At 53.8% G+C, this 16,610-nt stretch overlaps 1 protein-coding gene and 4 non-coding genes across 8 annotated transcripts in view; 1 reads left to right on the top strand and 4 right to left on the bottom strand.

The window, feature by feature from the left end:
* Nucleotides 1-141: 141 nt before the first annotated feature.
* LOC140908019 (5S ribosomal RNA) lies at nucleotides 142-260 on the bottom strand. The gene has a single exon (XR_012157729.2). It is a non-coding gene; the product is annotated as a 5S ribosomal RNA (ribosomal RNA).
* Nucleotides 261-1,400: 1,140 nt separating this feature from the next.
* LOC140908018 (5S ribosomal RNA) lies at nucleotides 1,401-1,519 on the bottom strand. The gene has a single exon (XR_012157728.2). It is a non-coding gene; the product is annotated as a 5S ribosomal RNA (ribosomal RNA).
* Nucleotides 1,520-2,682: 1,163 nt separating this feature from the next.
* LOC140908016 (5S ribosomal RNA) lies at nucleotides 2,683-2,801 on the bottom strand. The gene has a single exon (XR_012157726.1). It is a non-coding gene; the product is annotated as a 5S ribosomal RNA (ribosomal RNA).
* A 1,155-nt stretch (nucleotides 2,802-3,956) lies between these two features.
* LOC140907968 (5S ribosomal RNA) lies at nucleotides 3,957-4,075 on the bottom strand. The gene has a single exon (XR_012157683.1). It is a non-coding gene; the product is annotated as a 5S ribosomal RNA (ribosomal RNA).
* Nucleotides 4,076-5,854: 1,779 nt separating this feature from the next.
* The window catches only part of CRTAP (cartilage associated protein), a 105,568-nt gene continuing 94,812 nt past the window's right edge, over nucleotides 5,855-16,610 (top strand). For all 4 annotated transcript variants that reach the window (XR_012157463.2, XR_012157461.1, XM_078851726.1 and 1 more), the window contains exons 1-3: nucleotides 5,855-6,406; nucleotides 12,346-12,495; nucleotides 14,584-14,755. Coding sequence is in view for 2 of the 4 variants with exons in the window: in XM_078851726.1 (XP_078707852.1) it covers nucleotides 5,936-6,406; nucleotides 12,346-12,495; nucleotides 14,584-14,755 (793 nt within the window). In the remaining 2 variants the exon portion in view is untranslated. The remainder of the gene's footprint in view (nucleotides 6,407-12,345; nucleotides 12,496-14,583; nucleotides 14,756-16,610) is intronic.

The raw sequence follows: 16,610 nt of genomic DNA, 5'->3' as shown, positions 1-16,610 counted from the left end.
CTCGCCCTGGGCTGCGGCGGGCGAGGTGGCTACGGCCTGCGAGACCTCTGCGCAAGCAAGCGAGGACCAGGCGGCAAAAGCCTGTGCCGGAGGGAGACCTGCAGCCGGGCAGCGGCAGGGAGCGTGGCGGGGGCCGGCAAAAGCCTACAGCACCCAGTATTCCCAGGAGGTCTCCCATCCAAGTACTAACCAGGCCCGACCCTGCTTAGCTTCCGAGATCAGACGAGATCGGGCGTGTTCAGGGTGGTATGGCCGTAGACGCTGCTGCCTGCCGCTTTGCCTGCCTTTAAGCGAGCCCACACACACCGCCCTGCCTGCTCCACGCCTTCACCCCCCGCCCCCACACCGGCTCCGCAACGCGCTCACGCACGCACGCAACACCGGCCTCGCACCCCAGCCTCCACACACCCAGGCTCACGCCCCGCAGCACCATACGCACCCCACGACCCCCGGCCCACACGCACCGCGACGAACCCTCCTCCCCACCCCCCACAAATACACCCCCGCTCCCCTCTCACCACGCACTCCCTCCTCACATGACGCCCTCACAAACTGCACGCACACACACGCACGCACACACCCCGACACAAAACCCCCAGGGGAAGCGCACCGCCCGGGACGGGGCTGCCGCCCGCACGCCCGCTCCCGCCCCTCACCTGCACGCACCTCGCAGGGGCAGCTCCCGCACAGCCCGCTCGCCTTTCCTCACAGCTCCCGGTCCTCGACACAGCTCTCACGCCTCCCTGGGGACGCCCTCCCGCACTTGGCCTGCCTTTTGCTCGCTCCGGGAAACCCGGGACGCGCCCCCCGGGGGCCTCCCCCTGACCCGTCTCCCGCTTCGCAAGGCCCCGGGGGAGGCAGGATGGGCCACCGCCGCCTCCTCAGGGAGACCAGCCCAGAGGCGACCAGCACCCACCTTTCCCACTTACCGGCCCCGAAGCCGAGGCAGGGACTGCTCCAGGCCCGCAGGCAGCCTTCCCGGCCAAAAGGACAGCGGCTGCCTCCCTCCCCTCACTTTCAAAGGGCCAGCTGCCAAGGAGGCAGGCTGGCAAAGGGCTTCCCTCAACCAGCCAGCCCAAAGGCCCGGGCTGCGCCGCACGGCAAGGCTTCTGGCTTTCCTTTCTCCCAGCCTCCAGAGGCGGGCAGGGAGCGCGAGGGCAGACAGGCCTTGGGGCGCCTGCCGCCGCTTCGGCCACCTGGCCTCCCACACCTGCTGCCAAGGGGGCAAGAGCGCCGCCTGGTAAGAAAAACAAAGACGCCACGGGGCCGGGCGCCCCAAGCCCTCGCCCTGGGCTGCGGCGGGCGAGGTGGCTACGGCCTGCGAGACCTCTGCGCAAGCAAGCGAGGACCAGGCGGCAAAAGCCTGTGCCGGAGGGAGACCTGCAGCCGGGGCCGGCAAAAGCCTACAGCACCCAGTATTCCCAGGAGGTCTCCCATCCAAGTACTAACCAGGCCCGACCCTGCTTAGCTTCCGAGATCAGACGAGATCGGGCGTGTTCAGGGTGGTATGGCCGTAGACGCTGCTGCCTGCCGCTTTGCCTGCCTTTAAGCGAGCCCACACACACCGCCCTGCCTGCTCCACGCCTTCACCCCCCGCCCCCACACCGGCTCCGCAACGCGCTCACGCACGCACGCAACACCGGCCTCGCACCCCAGCCTCCACACACCCAGGCTCACGCCCCGCAGCACCATACGCACCCCACGACCCCCGGCCCACACGCACCGCGACGAACCCTCCTCCCCACCCCCCACAAATACACCCCCGCTCCCCTCTCACCACGCACTCCCTCCTCACATGACGCCCTCACAAACTGCACGCACACACACGCACGCACACACCCCGACACAAAACCCCCAGGGGAAGCGCACCGCCCGGGACGGGGCTGCCGCCCGCACGCCCGCTCCCGCCCCTCACCTGCACGCACCTCGCAGGGGCAGCTCCCGCACAGCCCGCTCGCCTTTCCTCACAGCTCCCGGTCCTCGACACAGCTCTCACGCCTCCCTGGGGACGCCCTCCCGCACTTGGCCTGCCTTTTGCTCGCTCCGGGAAACCCGGGACGCGCCCCCCGGGGGCCTCCCCCTGACCCGTCTCCCGCTTCGCAAGGCCCCGGGGGAGGCAGGATGGGCCACCGCCGCCTCCTCAGGGAGACCAGCCCAGAGGCGACCAGCACCCACCTTTCCCACTTACCGGCCCCGAAGCCGAGGCAGGGACTGCTCCAGGCCCGCAGGCAGCCTTCCCGGCCAAAAGGACAGCGGCTGCCTCCCTCCCCTCACTTTCAAAGGGCCAGCTGCCAAGGAGGCAGGCTGGCAAAGGGCTTCCCTCAACCAGCCAGCCCAAAGGCCCGGGCTGCGCCGCACGGCAAGGCTTCTGGCTTTCCTTTCTCCCAGCCTCCAGAGGCGGGCAGGGAGCGCGAGGGCAGACAGGCCTTGGGGCGCCTGCCGCCGCTTCGGCCACCTGGCCTCCCACACCTGCTGCCAAGGGGGCAAGAGCGCCGCCTGGTAAGAAAAACAAAGACGCCACGGGGCCGGGCGCCCCAAGCCCTCGCCCTGGGCTGCGGCGGGCGAGGTGGCTACGGCCTGCGAGACCTCTGCGCAAGCAAGCGAGGACCAGGCGGCAAAAGCCTGTGCCGGAGGGAGACCTGCAGCCGGGCAGCGGCAGGGAGCGTGGCGGGGGCCGGCAAAAGCCTACAGCACCCAGTATTCCCAGGAGGTCTCCCATCCAAGTACTAACCAGGCCCGACCCTGCTTAGCTTCCGAGATCAGACGAGATCGGGCGTGTTCAGGGTGGTATGGCCGTAGACGCTGCTGCCTGCCGCTTTGCCTGCCTTTAAGCGAGCCCACACACACCACCCTGCCTGCTCCACGCCTTCACCCCCTACCCCCACACCGGCTCCGCAACGCGCTCACGCACGCACGCACGCAACACCGGCCTCGCACCCCAGCCTCCACACACCCAGGCTCACGCCCCGCAGCACCATACGCACCCCACGACCCCCGGCCCACACGCACCGCGACGAACCCTCCTCCCCACCCCCCACAAATACACCCCCGCTCCCCTCTCACCACGCACTCCCTCCTCACATGACGCCCTCACAAACTGCACGCACACACACGCACGCACACACCCCGACACAAAACCCCCAGGGGAAGCGCACCGCCCGGGACGGGGCTGCCGCCCGCACGCCCGCTCCCGCCCCTCACCTGCACGCACCTCGCAGGGGCAGCTCCCGCACAGCCCGCTCGCCTTTCCTCACAGCTCCCGGTCCTCGACACAGCTCTCACGCCTCCCTGGGGACGCCCTCCCGCACTTGGCCTGCCTTTTGCTCGCTCCGGGAAACCCGGGACGCGCCCCCCGGGGGCCTCCCCCTGACCCGTCTCCCGCTTCGCAAGGCCCCGGGGGAGGCAGGATGGGCCACCGCCGCCTCCTCAGGGAGACCAGCCCAGAGGCGACCAGCACCCACCTTTCCCACTTACCGGCCCCGAAGCCGAGGCAGGGACTGCTCCAGGCCCGCAGGCAGCCTTCCCGGCCAAAAGGACAGCGGCTGCCTCCCTCCCCTCACTTTCAAAGGGCCAGCTGCCAAGGAGGCAGGCTGGCAAAGGGCTTCCCTCAACCAGCCAGCCCAAAGGCCCGGGCTGCGCCGCACGGCAAGGCTTCTGGCTTTCCTTTCTCCCAGCCTCCAGAGGCGGGCAGGGAGCGCGAGGGCAGACAGGCCTTGGGGCGCCTGCCGCCGCTTCGGCCACCTGGCCTCCCACACCTGCTGCCAAGGGGGCAAGAGCGCCGCCTGGTAAGAAAAACAAAGACGCCACGGGGCCGGGCGCCCCAAGCCCTCGCCCTGGGCTGCGGCGGGCGAGGTGGCTACGGCCTGCGAGACCTCTGCGCAAGCAAGCGAGGACCAGGCGGCAAAAGCCTGTGCCGGAGGGAGACCTGCATCCGGGCAGCGGCAGGGGCCGGCAAAAGCCTACAGCACCCAGTATTCCCAGGAGGTCTCCCATCCAAGTACTAACCAGGCCCGACCCTGCTTAGCTTCCGAGATCAGACGAGATCGGGCGTGTTCAGGGTGGTATGGCCGTAGACGCTGCTGCCTGCCGCTTTGCCTGCCTTTAAGCGGGCCCACACACACCGCCCTGCCTGCTCCACGCCTTCACCCCCTGCCCCCACACCGGCTCCGCAACGCGCTCACTCACGCACGCACGCACGCACGCAACACCGGCCTCGCACCCCAGCCTCCACACACCCAGGCTCACGCCCCGCAGCACCATACGCACCCCACGACCCCCGGCCCACACGCACCGCGACGAACCCTCCTCCCCACCCCCCACAAATACACCCCCGCTCCCCTCTCACCACGCACTCCCTCCTCACATGACGCCCTCACAAACTGCACGCACACACACGCACGCACACACCCCGACACAAAACCCCCAGGGGAAGCGCACCGCCCGGGACGGGGCTGCCGCCCGCACGCCCGCTCCCGCCCCTCACCTGCACGCACCTCGCAGGGGCAGCTCCCGCACAGCCCGCTCGCCTTTCCTCACAGCTCCCGGTCCTCGACACAGCTCTCACGCCTCCCTGGGGACGCCCTCCCGCACTTGGCCTGCCTTTTGCTCGCTCCGGGAAACCCGGGACGCGCCCCCCGGGGGCCTCCCCCTGACCCGTCTCCCGCTTCGCAAGGCCCCGGGGGAGGCAGGATGGGCCACCGCCGCCTCCTCAGGGAGACCAGCCCAGAGGCGACCAGCACCCACCTTTCCCACTTACCGGCCTCGAAGCCGAGGCAGGGACTGCTCCAGGCCCGCAGGCAGCCTTCCCGGCCAAAAGGACAGCGGCTGCCTCCCTCCCCTCACTTTCAAAGGGCCAGCTGCCAAGGAGGCAGGCTGGCAAAGGGCTTCCCTCAACCAGCCAGCCCAAAGGCCCGGGCTGCGCCGCACGGCAAGGCTTCTGGCTTTCCTTTCTCCCAGCCTCCAGAGGCGGGCAGGGAGCGTGAGGGCAGACAGGCCTTGGGGCGCCTGCCGCCGCTTCGGCCACCTGGCCTCCCACACCTGCTGCCAAGGGGGCAAGAGCGCTGCCTGGTAAGAAAAACAAAGACGCCACGGGGCCGGGCGCCCCAAGCCCTCGCCCTGGGCTGCGGCGGGCGAGGTGGCTACGGCCTGCGAGACCTCTGCGCAAGTAAGCGAGGACCAGGCGGCAAAAGCCTGTGACCGGAGGGAGACCTGCAGCCGGGTAGCGGTCTGAGCGTGGGTCTGCTTTGGGCTCAGCTCCCTCAAGACGCTCTTACCTGGAGGTGCCTAGCCAAGCCCCCCACACTGTCCACTGGCCCCCCACCCGCTACCTGGCTGAGACTGGCCAGGCGTCTGCAGCAGTCCGAGGTGGCTCAGCTCCAGGCAGACAGGTTTGTCCCACAAGTGGTAGGTAGCAGTGACTGTTTGGAGCCAGAGGTTCACTGGGGTCCGGCGAGGGGGCAGAGAGGAGCAGCGGCGTGAGGCCAGGGGGGCAGAGATTAGGAGGCCTTGACCAGCTGGCGGCCAGGCTCAGAGGAGCAAGTAGGGTGGGGAGCCAGCGGGGTCTCAGGGTGCAGTATAAGTGGAGCAGACCAGGGCTTTTTCTGAGCATGGGCAAGGCTCCATAGAGCCACTGGTGCCATTGTAAACCTGGTACTGCTAAGGTGTCTCTTGCTGTGTAGGATCAGCAGTAGGGTGCCTGACGGTTCTTCTCCCTTCCCATATTTGGCTCTGACACCTCATCTGCTGGACGGGCAGGCGCAGTGCTTCTTTCCCCTCCCCTGCTGCCTACCGGCCCGTCTCCTCCCCCCGTGCAAAGCGGGCGGACGGCCTATTGTCCATTTTTCCTAGGCTCCGCCTCGCCCGCTCTCCGAGCGTCGCCCGGGCTGGTCGCTGTCCTGTGGTGCCGGGTCGGGGTGCAGTGCTGGCGGCGGGCAGGATGGGCTGCGAGCGGCCGGGAGCAATGGGGTTGGGGCTGCTGCTGGGGCTGCTGCTGGCCGGGGCGCGGGCGCAGTACGAGCGCTACAGCTTCAAGAGCTTTCCCCGGGACGAGCTGATGCCGCTGGAGTCCGCGTACCGCTACGGCCTGGACCAGTACAGCAGCGAGAACTGGCCCGAGAGCGTCAGCTACCTGGAGGTGAGCATGCGGCTGCACCGCCTGCTGCGGGACAGCGAGGCCTTCTGCCACCTCAACTGCAGCGCCGCCCGCCTGCCGCCACGCGGCTCCCCGGCCCGCTTCGACGGCTTCCCGGAGCTGCGCCTCTTCGCAGACGTGCTGCATCGGGCGCAGTGCCTCAAGCGCTGCAAGCAGGGGCTGCCCGCCTTCCGCCAGTCCCAGCCCAGCCGCGAGGTGCTCGACGAGTTCCAGAGGCGAGAGCCCTACAAGTTCCTGCAGTACGCCTACTACAAGGTGAGGCCGCCCCGGGGCTCCCCCAGTGCCCCACTGCCCTGTCATACCCTCACTGCCCCCCAGTGCCCCACTGCCCTCTCGTACCCTCACTGCCCCCTGCTCCCCAATGCATCACTGCCCTGTCATACCCCCAGTGCCTCACTGTCTTACCCTACCCTATAGTGCCCCAGTGACCCACTGCCCTGTCATACCCCCAGTGCCTCACTGCCTTACCCTACCCTATAGTGCCCCAGTGACCCACTGCCCTGTCATACACCCAGTGCCTCACTGCCTTACCCTACCCCATAGTGCTCTGTGCCCCGTCATACCCCAGTGCCCTACTGCCACCCAGTGTCCCATTGCCCCATCATACACCCATTGCCTCACTGCCACCCAGTGCCCCACTGCCCTGTCATACACCCAGTGCCCCACTGCCCACCCATGCCCCATTGCCCTAGAATAAACCCAGTGCCCCACACACTTTCTGCCCCCTTTACAACCCTGTGCACCTGGAGTGCCCACTGCCCTATCATACACCCACCATCCCTGTTGCACCTCCATGGCCCCTCCTTTGCCCCCACACCTGCTGCCCCATGACACTCCAGTGTTCCCTCTGTCCCTCACTGCCCCATTACACACCCAGTGTCCCAACACACTTACTGCCCCCTCTGCCCCATCACAGATACTGTGCCCCCACCTGAGTGCCCATCTCACCCACAGTGCCTGCACTGCCTCCCACCCGTCACAGACTCACTACCGCCCATGACCACTGCCCCATCATATTTTCAGTGCTGCTTACCACCTTATACTGCCACAATACACACACCATGGTCGCTGCTGTGTCATGCACTTACTGCCCTACCATCCAGCTAGTGTCCCCACTGCCCTCACCCCACTTTGTGCCCATTGCCTCCCCACCCTGTCATACACCCCAGTGCTCCCTGGCCCTGCACCCCACTACCTCCCCCAGCCCTATACCACAGTCTCATTTTGCAGTGTAATGTCTTCTACACCCTCCTCCAAACACGCACACTCTGCCTGAACTCACATTCCTCCCTTCCCATTTCCTATCTCATGTACTCCACTCTGTATTTCAGTGTAATGCTGCACCCGCCCTCTGTACATTCCCTCTCCCAGGATGTCCAACCGCCTCATTGCACACCTCAATGTGCCCCTGGATGCACACCCCCACACACCCCTCCCTGTACTTGGGTTGCTTCCTACCTATTGCCTGTCCCCCTCACCCAATCACCTTCTTGAAGGTAATACTGCACCCCTGCCCATTATCTCCCCATATATATCCTACTACTGGCTTCTTGTACACCCCAATGCCAAGTATGTGTACCCAATATCCTACCAGTTACACCTCAATCTCAGCCAACTGCCTTTGCCAGGCCATCCCATCCTACCGTCTATTGCATCATCTCATTCTTCGCTGCCTTCACCCAGGCCATCCCATTCCAATTTGCACTGCCTCCCCCAGGCCAGCTGAACTTCAAATAACCTAGTCTACTCTCTCATACATTTCCCCCCTCCCCCCCACCATTTCAGATTATCCCACCCCAGTCCCCACAATTCTCTTCTCCCACAGGTTATCCTGCTCCATTTCTCACTGCCTTACCTACATGTTATCTCCCTACTGGCTCCCCAGGCCATCCTATCCCTTGTCCCCACTCTCTGACTTCCCTGTGCCATCTCACCCTCAAATCCTGTAGCCCACTACTCCCATATGCTCCCATCTCATGCCCCTATAATATAATGCAGCTCTCATCACAACCCCATATTTTCTCAGTCTTCCCCCAAATCACCCCACCTGCATTACACCACTCAGGTCTTCTCTCACCAACTGCCTTACTCCTGCTGGAATTCTGCACCACTGCGCAATGCAGACTTTGTGCAAAATTCATGTTCCTCGCAGAATTTTATTTTTTCTTGAAGAATTTTTGATTTCCCACCCCCTTGGGCATCCCTGTCCCCGCCACTCTTCACCCCAAGCTAGGCAGCACAGCAGACCCAGGCCTGGCTGCAGGGCCCAAGGGAGGAGGGGGTGGGGGCAGGGGAGTGGATTTCCAAGTTCTCATTCCCTTGGCCAAATACAGCGAGAGCCAGGATGCTCACATTCTGTCCTGTGCTGGGCAAGATGCGGCTATTTCACGTTTCCTATTTCAAGGAAATAGGACAACAATATCAAAAAGAGGAGCTTATTTTTCAGAGACATCACCCTATAACAGTGGCTCTCAAACTTTTTTAGTGGTGACCCCTTTCACATAGCAAGTCTCTGAGTGCGACCCCCCTTATGAATTAAAAACACTTTTTTATATATTTAACACCATTATAAATGCTGGAGGCAAAGCGGGGTTTGGGATGGAGATTGACAGCTTGCAACCCCCTGAGGGGTCCCGACCCCCAGTTTGAGAACCCCTGCCCTATAATGTTTTATTCAGGAGGATCACTTGTAGTACATGATATGATTTTTTTTTTTTTTTTGGTGGTTGCTGCTTGAAAGCATATTCTTTATCTGATAAAGTGCTTTTTAGGATTCGTCTGCATGGGAAATTTCTACCATTTACACCAGCATAACACCCTGTGTGCACACTCTTATTCCATTATAAGAATGGCTTCTTCTAGTATAAGCTAAACCCCTTGTGAAGTAACAACCTAAACCAGAAATCTTCCGAATTGTCATGAAATAAACTGGCAAAAAACAAAACGCTTATGTCAGAATAAGAGTGTTCATGCAGGGGTGGGGAGCTATTTCGACATAACTAGGTTGATTTAAATTCATACCTAATACAAACAAACAGAAATTCAAGTGTAGAGAAGTAACGTAGTAACTCCTTATTAGATACAAGTTGCAGGACATGAGGTACCGAATACATTTCTTTAAAAATGAATGGGGAGTGAACTGAGCTGTAGCTCACGAAAGCTTATGCTCAGATAAATTTGTTAGTCTCTAAGGTGCCACAAGTACTCCTTTTCTTCTTCCCTCAACTCATATTCACACTCCTAATTCCCAAACCAATATATACCTGACCATACCAGGCCTAATTTATCCACCTGTCCCCCCAACCTGTCTTCACCACCCATTCCCTTTACAGAGCATGCAGTCTTTACAAAGTGCTTTTGATCACGATAGCAAGCATGCCTGATTCATAAAATGTTTATGCATAAAGTATTCAGTAAATTCCTAGAGAACGTCAGTGCCTTAACTCAAACAACAACAAAAGTATATGAGAGATCATTTGCAGAATATATTATAATTTGCAATTTGATTCAGTCATCAGCTTTAAGAGCTTTACGTGGCTTCTACATTCTAGGCATCTTGCAGCTAAAGATCACTGAAGGCCCCACAAGCCATTTCTTGACTGATTGTTAAGGAAGGAATGTTTGTCATTTATTTTCTCCATAACACCACTGACGGGAAACTTTGGATGAAATTTTTCAGGTGACTTAGTATTTATTCATGTGAGTGTAGAAAAGAAACTTTGCCACGTCTCAGCTCCTGGGAGCAGATATTCTTATTCCCGCATTTGCTCCTTTGAAGGGTCAGGTTTGTCTTTCTCATTTCTGCTGAGTTTACTTTCTTCAATATGTATATAACTTTATTTTTAAATGAAGCACACTGAGATTACAAATAAATCATGGACTAAGCAAAAGAGAAATAAAGATCAGCCTAACCACCAAACAGGTTTGAAGAGTAAAGCACAAGAAACAAAGCAGAACTGGACATTTGACGAAAGTGCAGCTGAGTTTATTCTTGGCCTTTGCTATGTCTGGCCTGATTACACATATAATATGTGGAGAAGGCTAATAAATGCTACTGGCAACATTCCAGCTCCTTGACAGTTATAGCTTCACAGCAGCCAGGATATACTTAACGGTGGGACTGGCAATTTTGTGCCCTTTCTCCTCTTGTTTTAGTCAGTAGGAATGAAATTTTTCTTCCTATAAGCAAAAATGTTGGGGTTTTGTGCATGTTTGTTTTGGGTTTTTTTTTCATAAGTATATTTGCATAAGCTACTTCAGACATTGTGAAGAGCCCACTGGATTGTGCTGGCCAGGATCTTAGCTTATCATAGCATGGGATGGGGAGAAAATGGTTTAGCACTTCCAGAAATGTGAGATGATTCCCTCCCCCGCACCCCGCCTCCAGCTAACTTGGCATATAAATTGTTCTAGGTACCAAATGCATATTTTGCTAAAAGAAAAGGAGTACTTGTGGCACCTTAGAGACTAACACATTTATTTGAGCATAAGCTTTCATGAGCTACAGCTCACTTCATCGGATGCATGCAGTAGAAAATACAGTGGGGAGATTTTATATACACAGAGAACATGAACCAATGGGTGTTACCATACACACTGTAACGAGAGTTTTCAGAGTAGCAGCCATGTTAGTCTGTATCCACAAAAAGAAAAAGAGTACTTGCAGTACCTGAGAGACTAACAAATTTATTTGAGCATAAGCTTTCGTGAGCTACAGCTCACTTCATCGGACTGTAATGAGAGTGATCAGGTAAGGTGAGCTATTACCAGCTGGGCGGGCGGTGGGTGGGGGGGGGACCTTTTGTAGTGATAATCAAGGTGGGCCATTTCCAGCTAAATATCTCTGATGTGGCTCAAAGGGACAATGTCAGTTTGAAATCTGGTCAATTAAAGAAATGACCAGGTAGTGTATTGGCCTATCAGTCCACTACCCAATTGTTGTGGGTTTATAACAGGATTTTCCTAGGTGCTTTTTTTTGTTTGTTTTTTAATATTTTTCTGTCCCCTGTTGCTGTGTGAATGATTACACAAACAGCCAAGGAAGCTGGCAGACTGAGCCCAATTCAGCATCCATTTATGCACAAATGTGGTGCAGGATTAAGCCCTATGCAAAGGAAACTGTTAATGTTATGCATTGACCGTTATATGAATTGGGAGAAAACATTTTTTTTTTAAATTGCCGGTCTCTTTGATTTATAATAATCATAGCTGCTACTTGTAACAATAGGTAGTAACCATTAAGACAGAATGAACAGTTCAGAACTGTGTTGGTAGCAGTAAAACTCACCAGAATCATGTCACCTTTACTCTGCTGATGCTTGGCAATGCTTTCGAGTAGCAGAGCAGACCCACTGGAGCTGTGGCCTCACTAATTGCCCTCCTTTCCCACCATTATCTTTTGTTCTCTGCATAGTGGGTGTCTGATTAAATTCTTCATGTTCTACAATGTAACACCTTACTGCAGTTTATTTAGATTGTGAGCTCCTTAGCTCATAGACAGTGGTTTTTTTTTTTCTGGGTTTTGTACAGTAGATTGTAGAGCAGATTATCGGTGTTTAAGAAATAAAAAGTAAGACACCAGAGCAAATGTAAAACTTGAATTACAAAATAGCATCCAGAAATCTAATGATCTGGAGTATGTGGCTTTTAAGCAGTCAAACAGTGGAGTGATTTATTGTAATTGAGCAATATGGCATGTTCTAGTGCCTTGCAACACTTAGGGTGTGAATTCATGGTAAATACACATGGTAAATGCACATTTTTTTTCCTCCAGTTTATGCCAGGAATCAGTCACTTTTTTTTTTTTTTTTAAATAGTGTAACTCCACACCACACAGTTTTGTTGAAAAAGAACATTGGGTACAATTCCTCTTCAGACCTGCAAAGAAAATGTTTAATGTGTGTGTTATTCTCCTTCAGAGTTGAAGTTGGTTCTCTTTATTTAAATAAATACATCTTTTTGTTCGGTATTTACCACTAAATCTACCTTCTGGTTCTCGTAGCCAGTCAGTTATATGAACTTGCTGATTCTGGAGTTGTATTGCTTTGCATGCAGAGTGAAAAGTCTCCAGGGGTCATTCATCGATTCTGCAAAGTGGAAATAAATATATGTACAATGAGATGGAAGGAAAGTTTGCTGGCAAAAATCAAATAACTTAAAAAAGCAGCTTGTTGTGTGTTGTTCTTCCTGTTTAGGCTAATAACTTTCCAAAAGCCATTGCAGCAGCTCATACATTTCTGCTGAAGCACCCAAATGACGAGATGATGCAGAGGAATATGGCTTATTACAAGAGCATGCCTGATGCCGAGGAGCATATTAAAGACTTGGAGACAAAGCCATATGAAGTAAGTTCTCTACCTGCAGTCCGCTCTCCTTGAATACCTCCACTGACTTTCTCTCTCATTGCATTAGATTCAAGGTTCTCGTTCTTCTATATAATCTTGCTCTGAACTCTATCTCTATTTTCCATCCCATTCCCTCTCATCTTCCCAGTCACCCGTTTGCTACTTTCTGTTCCTCACATCCTGTTATATTATCCTTTGTGTCTGGGGCAGTCTCCTTTTTTTCATCTGCCAAAAATCTCCTTTCTCCTCTGTCAAATCCCTTTTTATAACTTATCTCAAGCATGCTGTCTCGTACCCTCACCTCATTACAGTTAATGTAGCTACAACACTAGTACATTGATTTGAAAGCTTGCTCCTTTTGACCTGGAACTTTATGCCCGTAGGAGTGTCATCCAACTCTCTTATAGTAAACCATGAAGTCAAAGCAGCCTTTATATAATAGTGTGCAAGCTGAGGGCCAGATCCTGCTAAGATTTAACCACCATTTAATTTTGTGCATGTGAGTAGTGAACTCAACAGGACTAGGCAAGTATGCAAAGTTATTCAGGTGTGTAAGTGCAGGATCAGGGCCTAAAACAATTAGGAAATATATCTATGCTGCAAAGAAAACCTGCAGCACCGAGTCTCAAAGCGCAGGTCAATTGATTTGGGCATGGGTTGTGGGGCTAAAAACAGCGGTGTAGATGGTCTCGCTTGGGCTGAACCTGGGGCTCCAAGACCCTCCCCCCCTTGCCAGGTTTCAGAGTCCAAGTTCCAGCCCAAGTAGGAACTCCATATTGGTGTTTTTACCCCTGCCGTCTGAGCCCTGCAAGTAGGAGTCAGTTGACCTGGGCTCTGAGACACAATGACACAGGTTTTTCTTTGCACTGTAGACATATCCTAGAACTCTCGTTAGGTCATTTGGACCCTGCTGAAAAAATATATTTTTAAAATTTGATTGTGGCTCAGGTGTTAGAGAACTTATACTTTCATTCTCCCACTTCCCTGGTCCTTCTCACTTAAACAAAAAGCAACAATACCTGAAGTCCAAAGGTGCAAACAATTCAATGTTTATTGGGGTAAACTTCCAGCAAGCTTAAATCCAAGTTCCTTTTTCTTTATTTTCAAATCCCAATTTACTTCCTGTTTGCCCCTAATTTATATAGTAATATTCTTAGCTATACCTTAACCAATCATTCTACTGAATTTACCTAACCAATCCTAACATATTATAACATAATTAGCTAACCAATTATATCCCACCACCTTAATTAGTTTACACCCAGCAAAATTAATTATACAGCAAACAAAAACAATCACAAAACCAGAGAAAAACTATAAACATAGAAAAGTAAAAACTATAATAACAAAACAATACAAAAGTAAAAATTTCACAACTACATCTATAAAGACATAGGGTTTCCCAGCTGTGTCTATTAATAAGTAAGTTCTTACCAAATAAAAAAACTATCAAACTAAATTTCCTTTTACATCTTCTAGGCTCTTCCCTTTCTCTAAAGGTAATAAATCAAATCACCTTCCTAACAACCCCAGATTGCCTTATTTCAATATAACTAGTTTAAAATGTAAAAATGTAACTATACACTTCCCAGCTTATGGCTGCCTCTGCTGCTTGGCCAAAGGCATTAGCCTAACAGGGTCTAAAAACGGGGCCTCAAACTGTCACAGTAAAAAAAGGCCCTTACACAAATTCTCTATTTTATACCTCTATAACTAGCTAAATAATAAACATATACCTAAATTCTTAAAGTATAGGCCTTTACAAACAGGCTTAAAGATCTGTATTCTAACATCAGGGTCACACTGAAATCTCTCTTCCACAAACTTATCTATCAGCTATCTGAAATAGGATCATGTCCCTCACTCTAGTAAATACCTTGAAATCTCTCTTGATTATCTACATTTACTTACTTATTCCCACGTGTTACTTGGATAAATGAGATTGTATTAAGATTGAGAAATAAGTGGCATTCATTGTATTTGAATCCCCATAATTCAACATTTTCTTTTTATTCACTGGAGCCCATAGTGCAACTACTTTTTCCACAGGTTAAAAACTGCTACTTCTCACTCCTGCTTGTTTTTCAGACTCTCTTTGTCAGGGCTGTGAGGGCATACAATGGGGATAACTGGAGGACCTCCATCTCCGATATGGAGCTGGCACTTCCTGATTTCTTCAAAGCCTATGAAGACTGCCTTGCAGCCTGTGAAGGCTCCCGGGAGATCAAAGATTTTAAAGACTTTTATCTTTCAATAGCAGGTTCGTGTTCGGCAGCACCTTAGTTCTAGGACAGGGGTGGGCAAACTTTTTGGCCCAAGGGCCACATCTGGGAATAGAAATTGTATGGCAGGCCATGAATACTCACAAAATTGGGGTTCGGGTGCAGGAGGGGGTGAGGGCTGTGGCTGGGGGTGCGGGCTCCGTGGTGGGGCCAGAAATGAGGAGTTCAGGGTGCAGGGACAGGGCAGGGGTGGGTGGAGTGCAGGAAGGGGTGCAGGCTCTGGCTGGGGGTGCGGGCTCTGGGGTGAGGCTGGGGATGAGGGGTTTCGGGTGCAGGAGGGTGCTCTGGCCTTGGATCGAGGGGTTTGGAGGGCAGGAGGGGATCAGGGCTGGGGCAGGGGGGAGGCTCAGAGGTGCAGGCTCCAGGTGGCATTTACCTCAAGCGGCTCCCGGAAGCAGCGGCATGTCCCTTCTCCGGCTCCTACGCGGAGGTATGGCCAGGCAGCTCTGCACACTGCTCCGTCCACAAACACTGCCCTTGCAGCTCCCATTGGCCATGGTTCCCAGCCAGTGGGAGCTGCAGGGGCAGCACTTGGGGGAGGGGCAGCATGCAGAGCGGAGCCCCCTGGCTGCTCCTAGGCATAGGAGCCAGAGGGGGGCCATGCCGCTGCTTCCAGGAGCCACGTGGAGCAGCCCCAACCCTGCTCCCCGGTTGGAGCACTGGAGCAGGAGCTTGCGGACCGGATCTGGCCCACGGGCCATAGTTTGTTCACCCCTGCTCTCAGACAAGGAGTCTTGAATACGTATTTTAGTTTCTAAATGAGTGTCGTTGGTGTTGCTTTTCATGCTCCTTGTTCTGCATGGTGACATACACAACATGATGCCTCATCAATGCTAGATTGTGGCCTATGTTAAAGAAGAGTTATAGTTGGCCTCATCAATAGGCTATCTTGTCCTTGGAAAACATAGGTACTATAGGAAATCCATAATGGACGGCGTTAATATAGAGAAAAATATTAAAGTGAAATGTGTTGATGTTTCTAAATATCTGAGTAGCCTTCTAGGAAATGGTAGGAATTTCTCTGTTTAATTAGCAGTATTAATCCAGACCCATTTCTCACCAGTAACTTTGTTTGCTGTTGAGCCTCTGTCACCCTGCCTGGTATGGCTTACAACTCAGAGTGCCAGTCTCAGGTCAGACTGTCAAGAAACAGGGCAGACACCTCAAACTGGTAGTATATTCTATCATTAGATTTCACCAAGCCGGTAACAAATGTGCACTCCTGGATCACTATATTAGTTTTACCATGGAACCACAGACAGTCCCCTTACCACCCAGGCAAACTAGACTTTGTGTTGAAATGAAAAAAAGTCACCTCAATTTTGGTTACTTCTAACTCCAAGGGGTTGGTCACTTACCCCAGGTCAGTGGATACTCTGGATCTCACACCAAAGACAACACCGACAGCTAATTTCTCTAGTAAACCAGCTAAAGATGTATTAGCTAAGGAAAAGAAATTAGAATTATTGAGAGGTTAAAGCAGATAAAATACATTATAGGTGAGTCCAAGTTTGTAAGTTCAAGGTGATAGCAGAGAAGTAGTAATCTGCTAATTTTCTATAAGTTTCTCAGGGTTACCCAAAATAACTTTGGGGATCTCTGTCCAGTCACTCAGTATTCCACCCTGTCAGAATCCATCAATCCAGAGATGCAGTATCATTCCCTTTAACCAGTATTTATAGATTCTGCTCACAGAAGACCACCTGAACAGTGTCCTCACCCAAGTGGGTTTTGATGAGTAGCAATTGCAGATTGAATTTCCATTATTCAAAGCAAGGGTCATTGTGTTCAAGTCAACATTCTGTTTCCTGACATTCACAAGTAATTTAGTCA

Source organism: Lepidochelys kempii, chromosome 2 (genome assembly GCF_965140285.1).
Source record: "Lepidochelys kempii isolate rLepKem1 chromosome 2, rLepKem1.hap1, whole genome shotgun sequence".
Taxonomy (NCBI): Eukaryota; Metazoa; Chordata; order Testudines; family Cheloniidae; genus Lepidochelys; species Lepidochelys kempii.
Note: the sequence above shows the minus strand (reverse complement) of the source record. Positions and strands in the feature narration are given on the sequence as shown.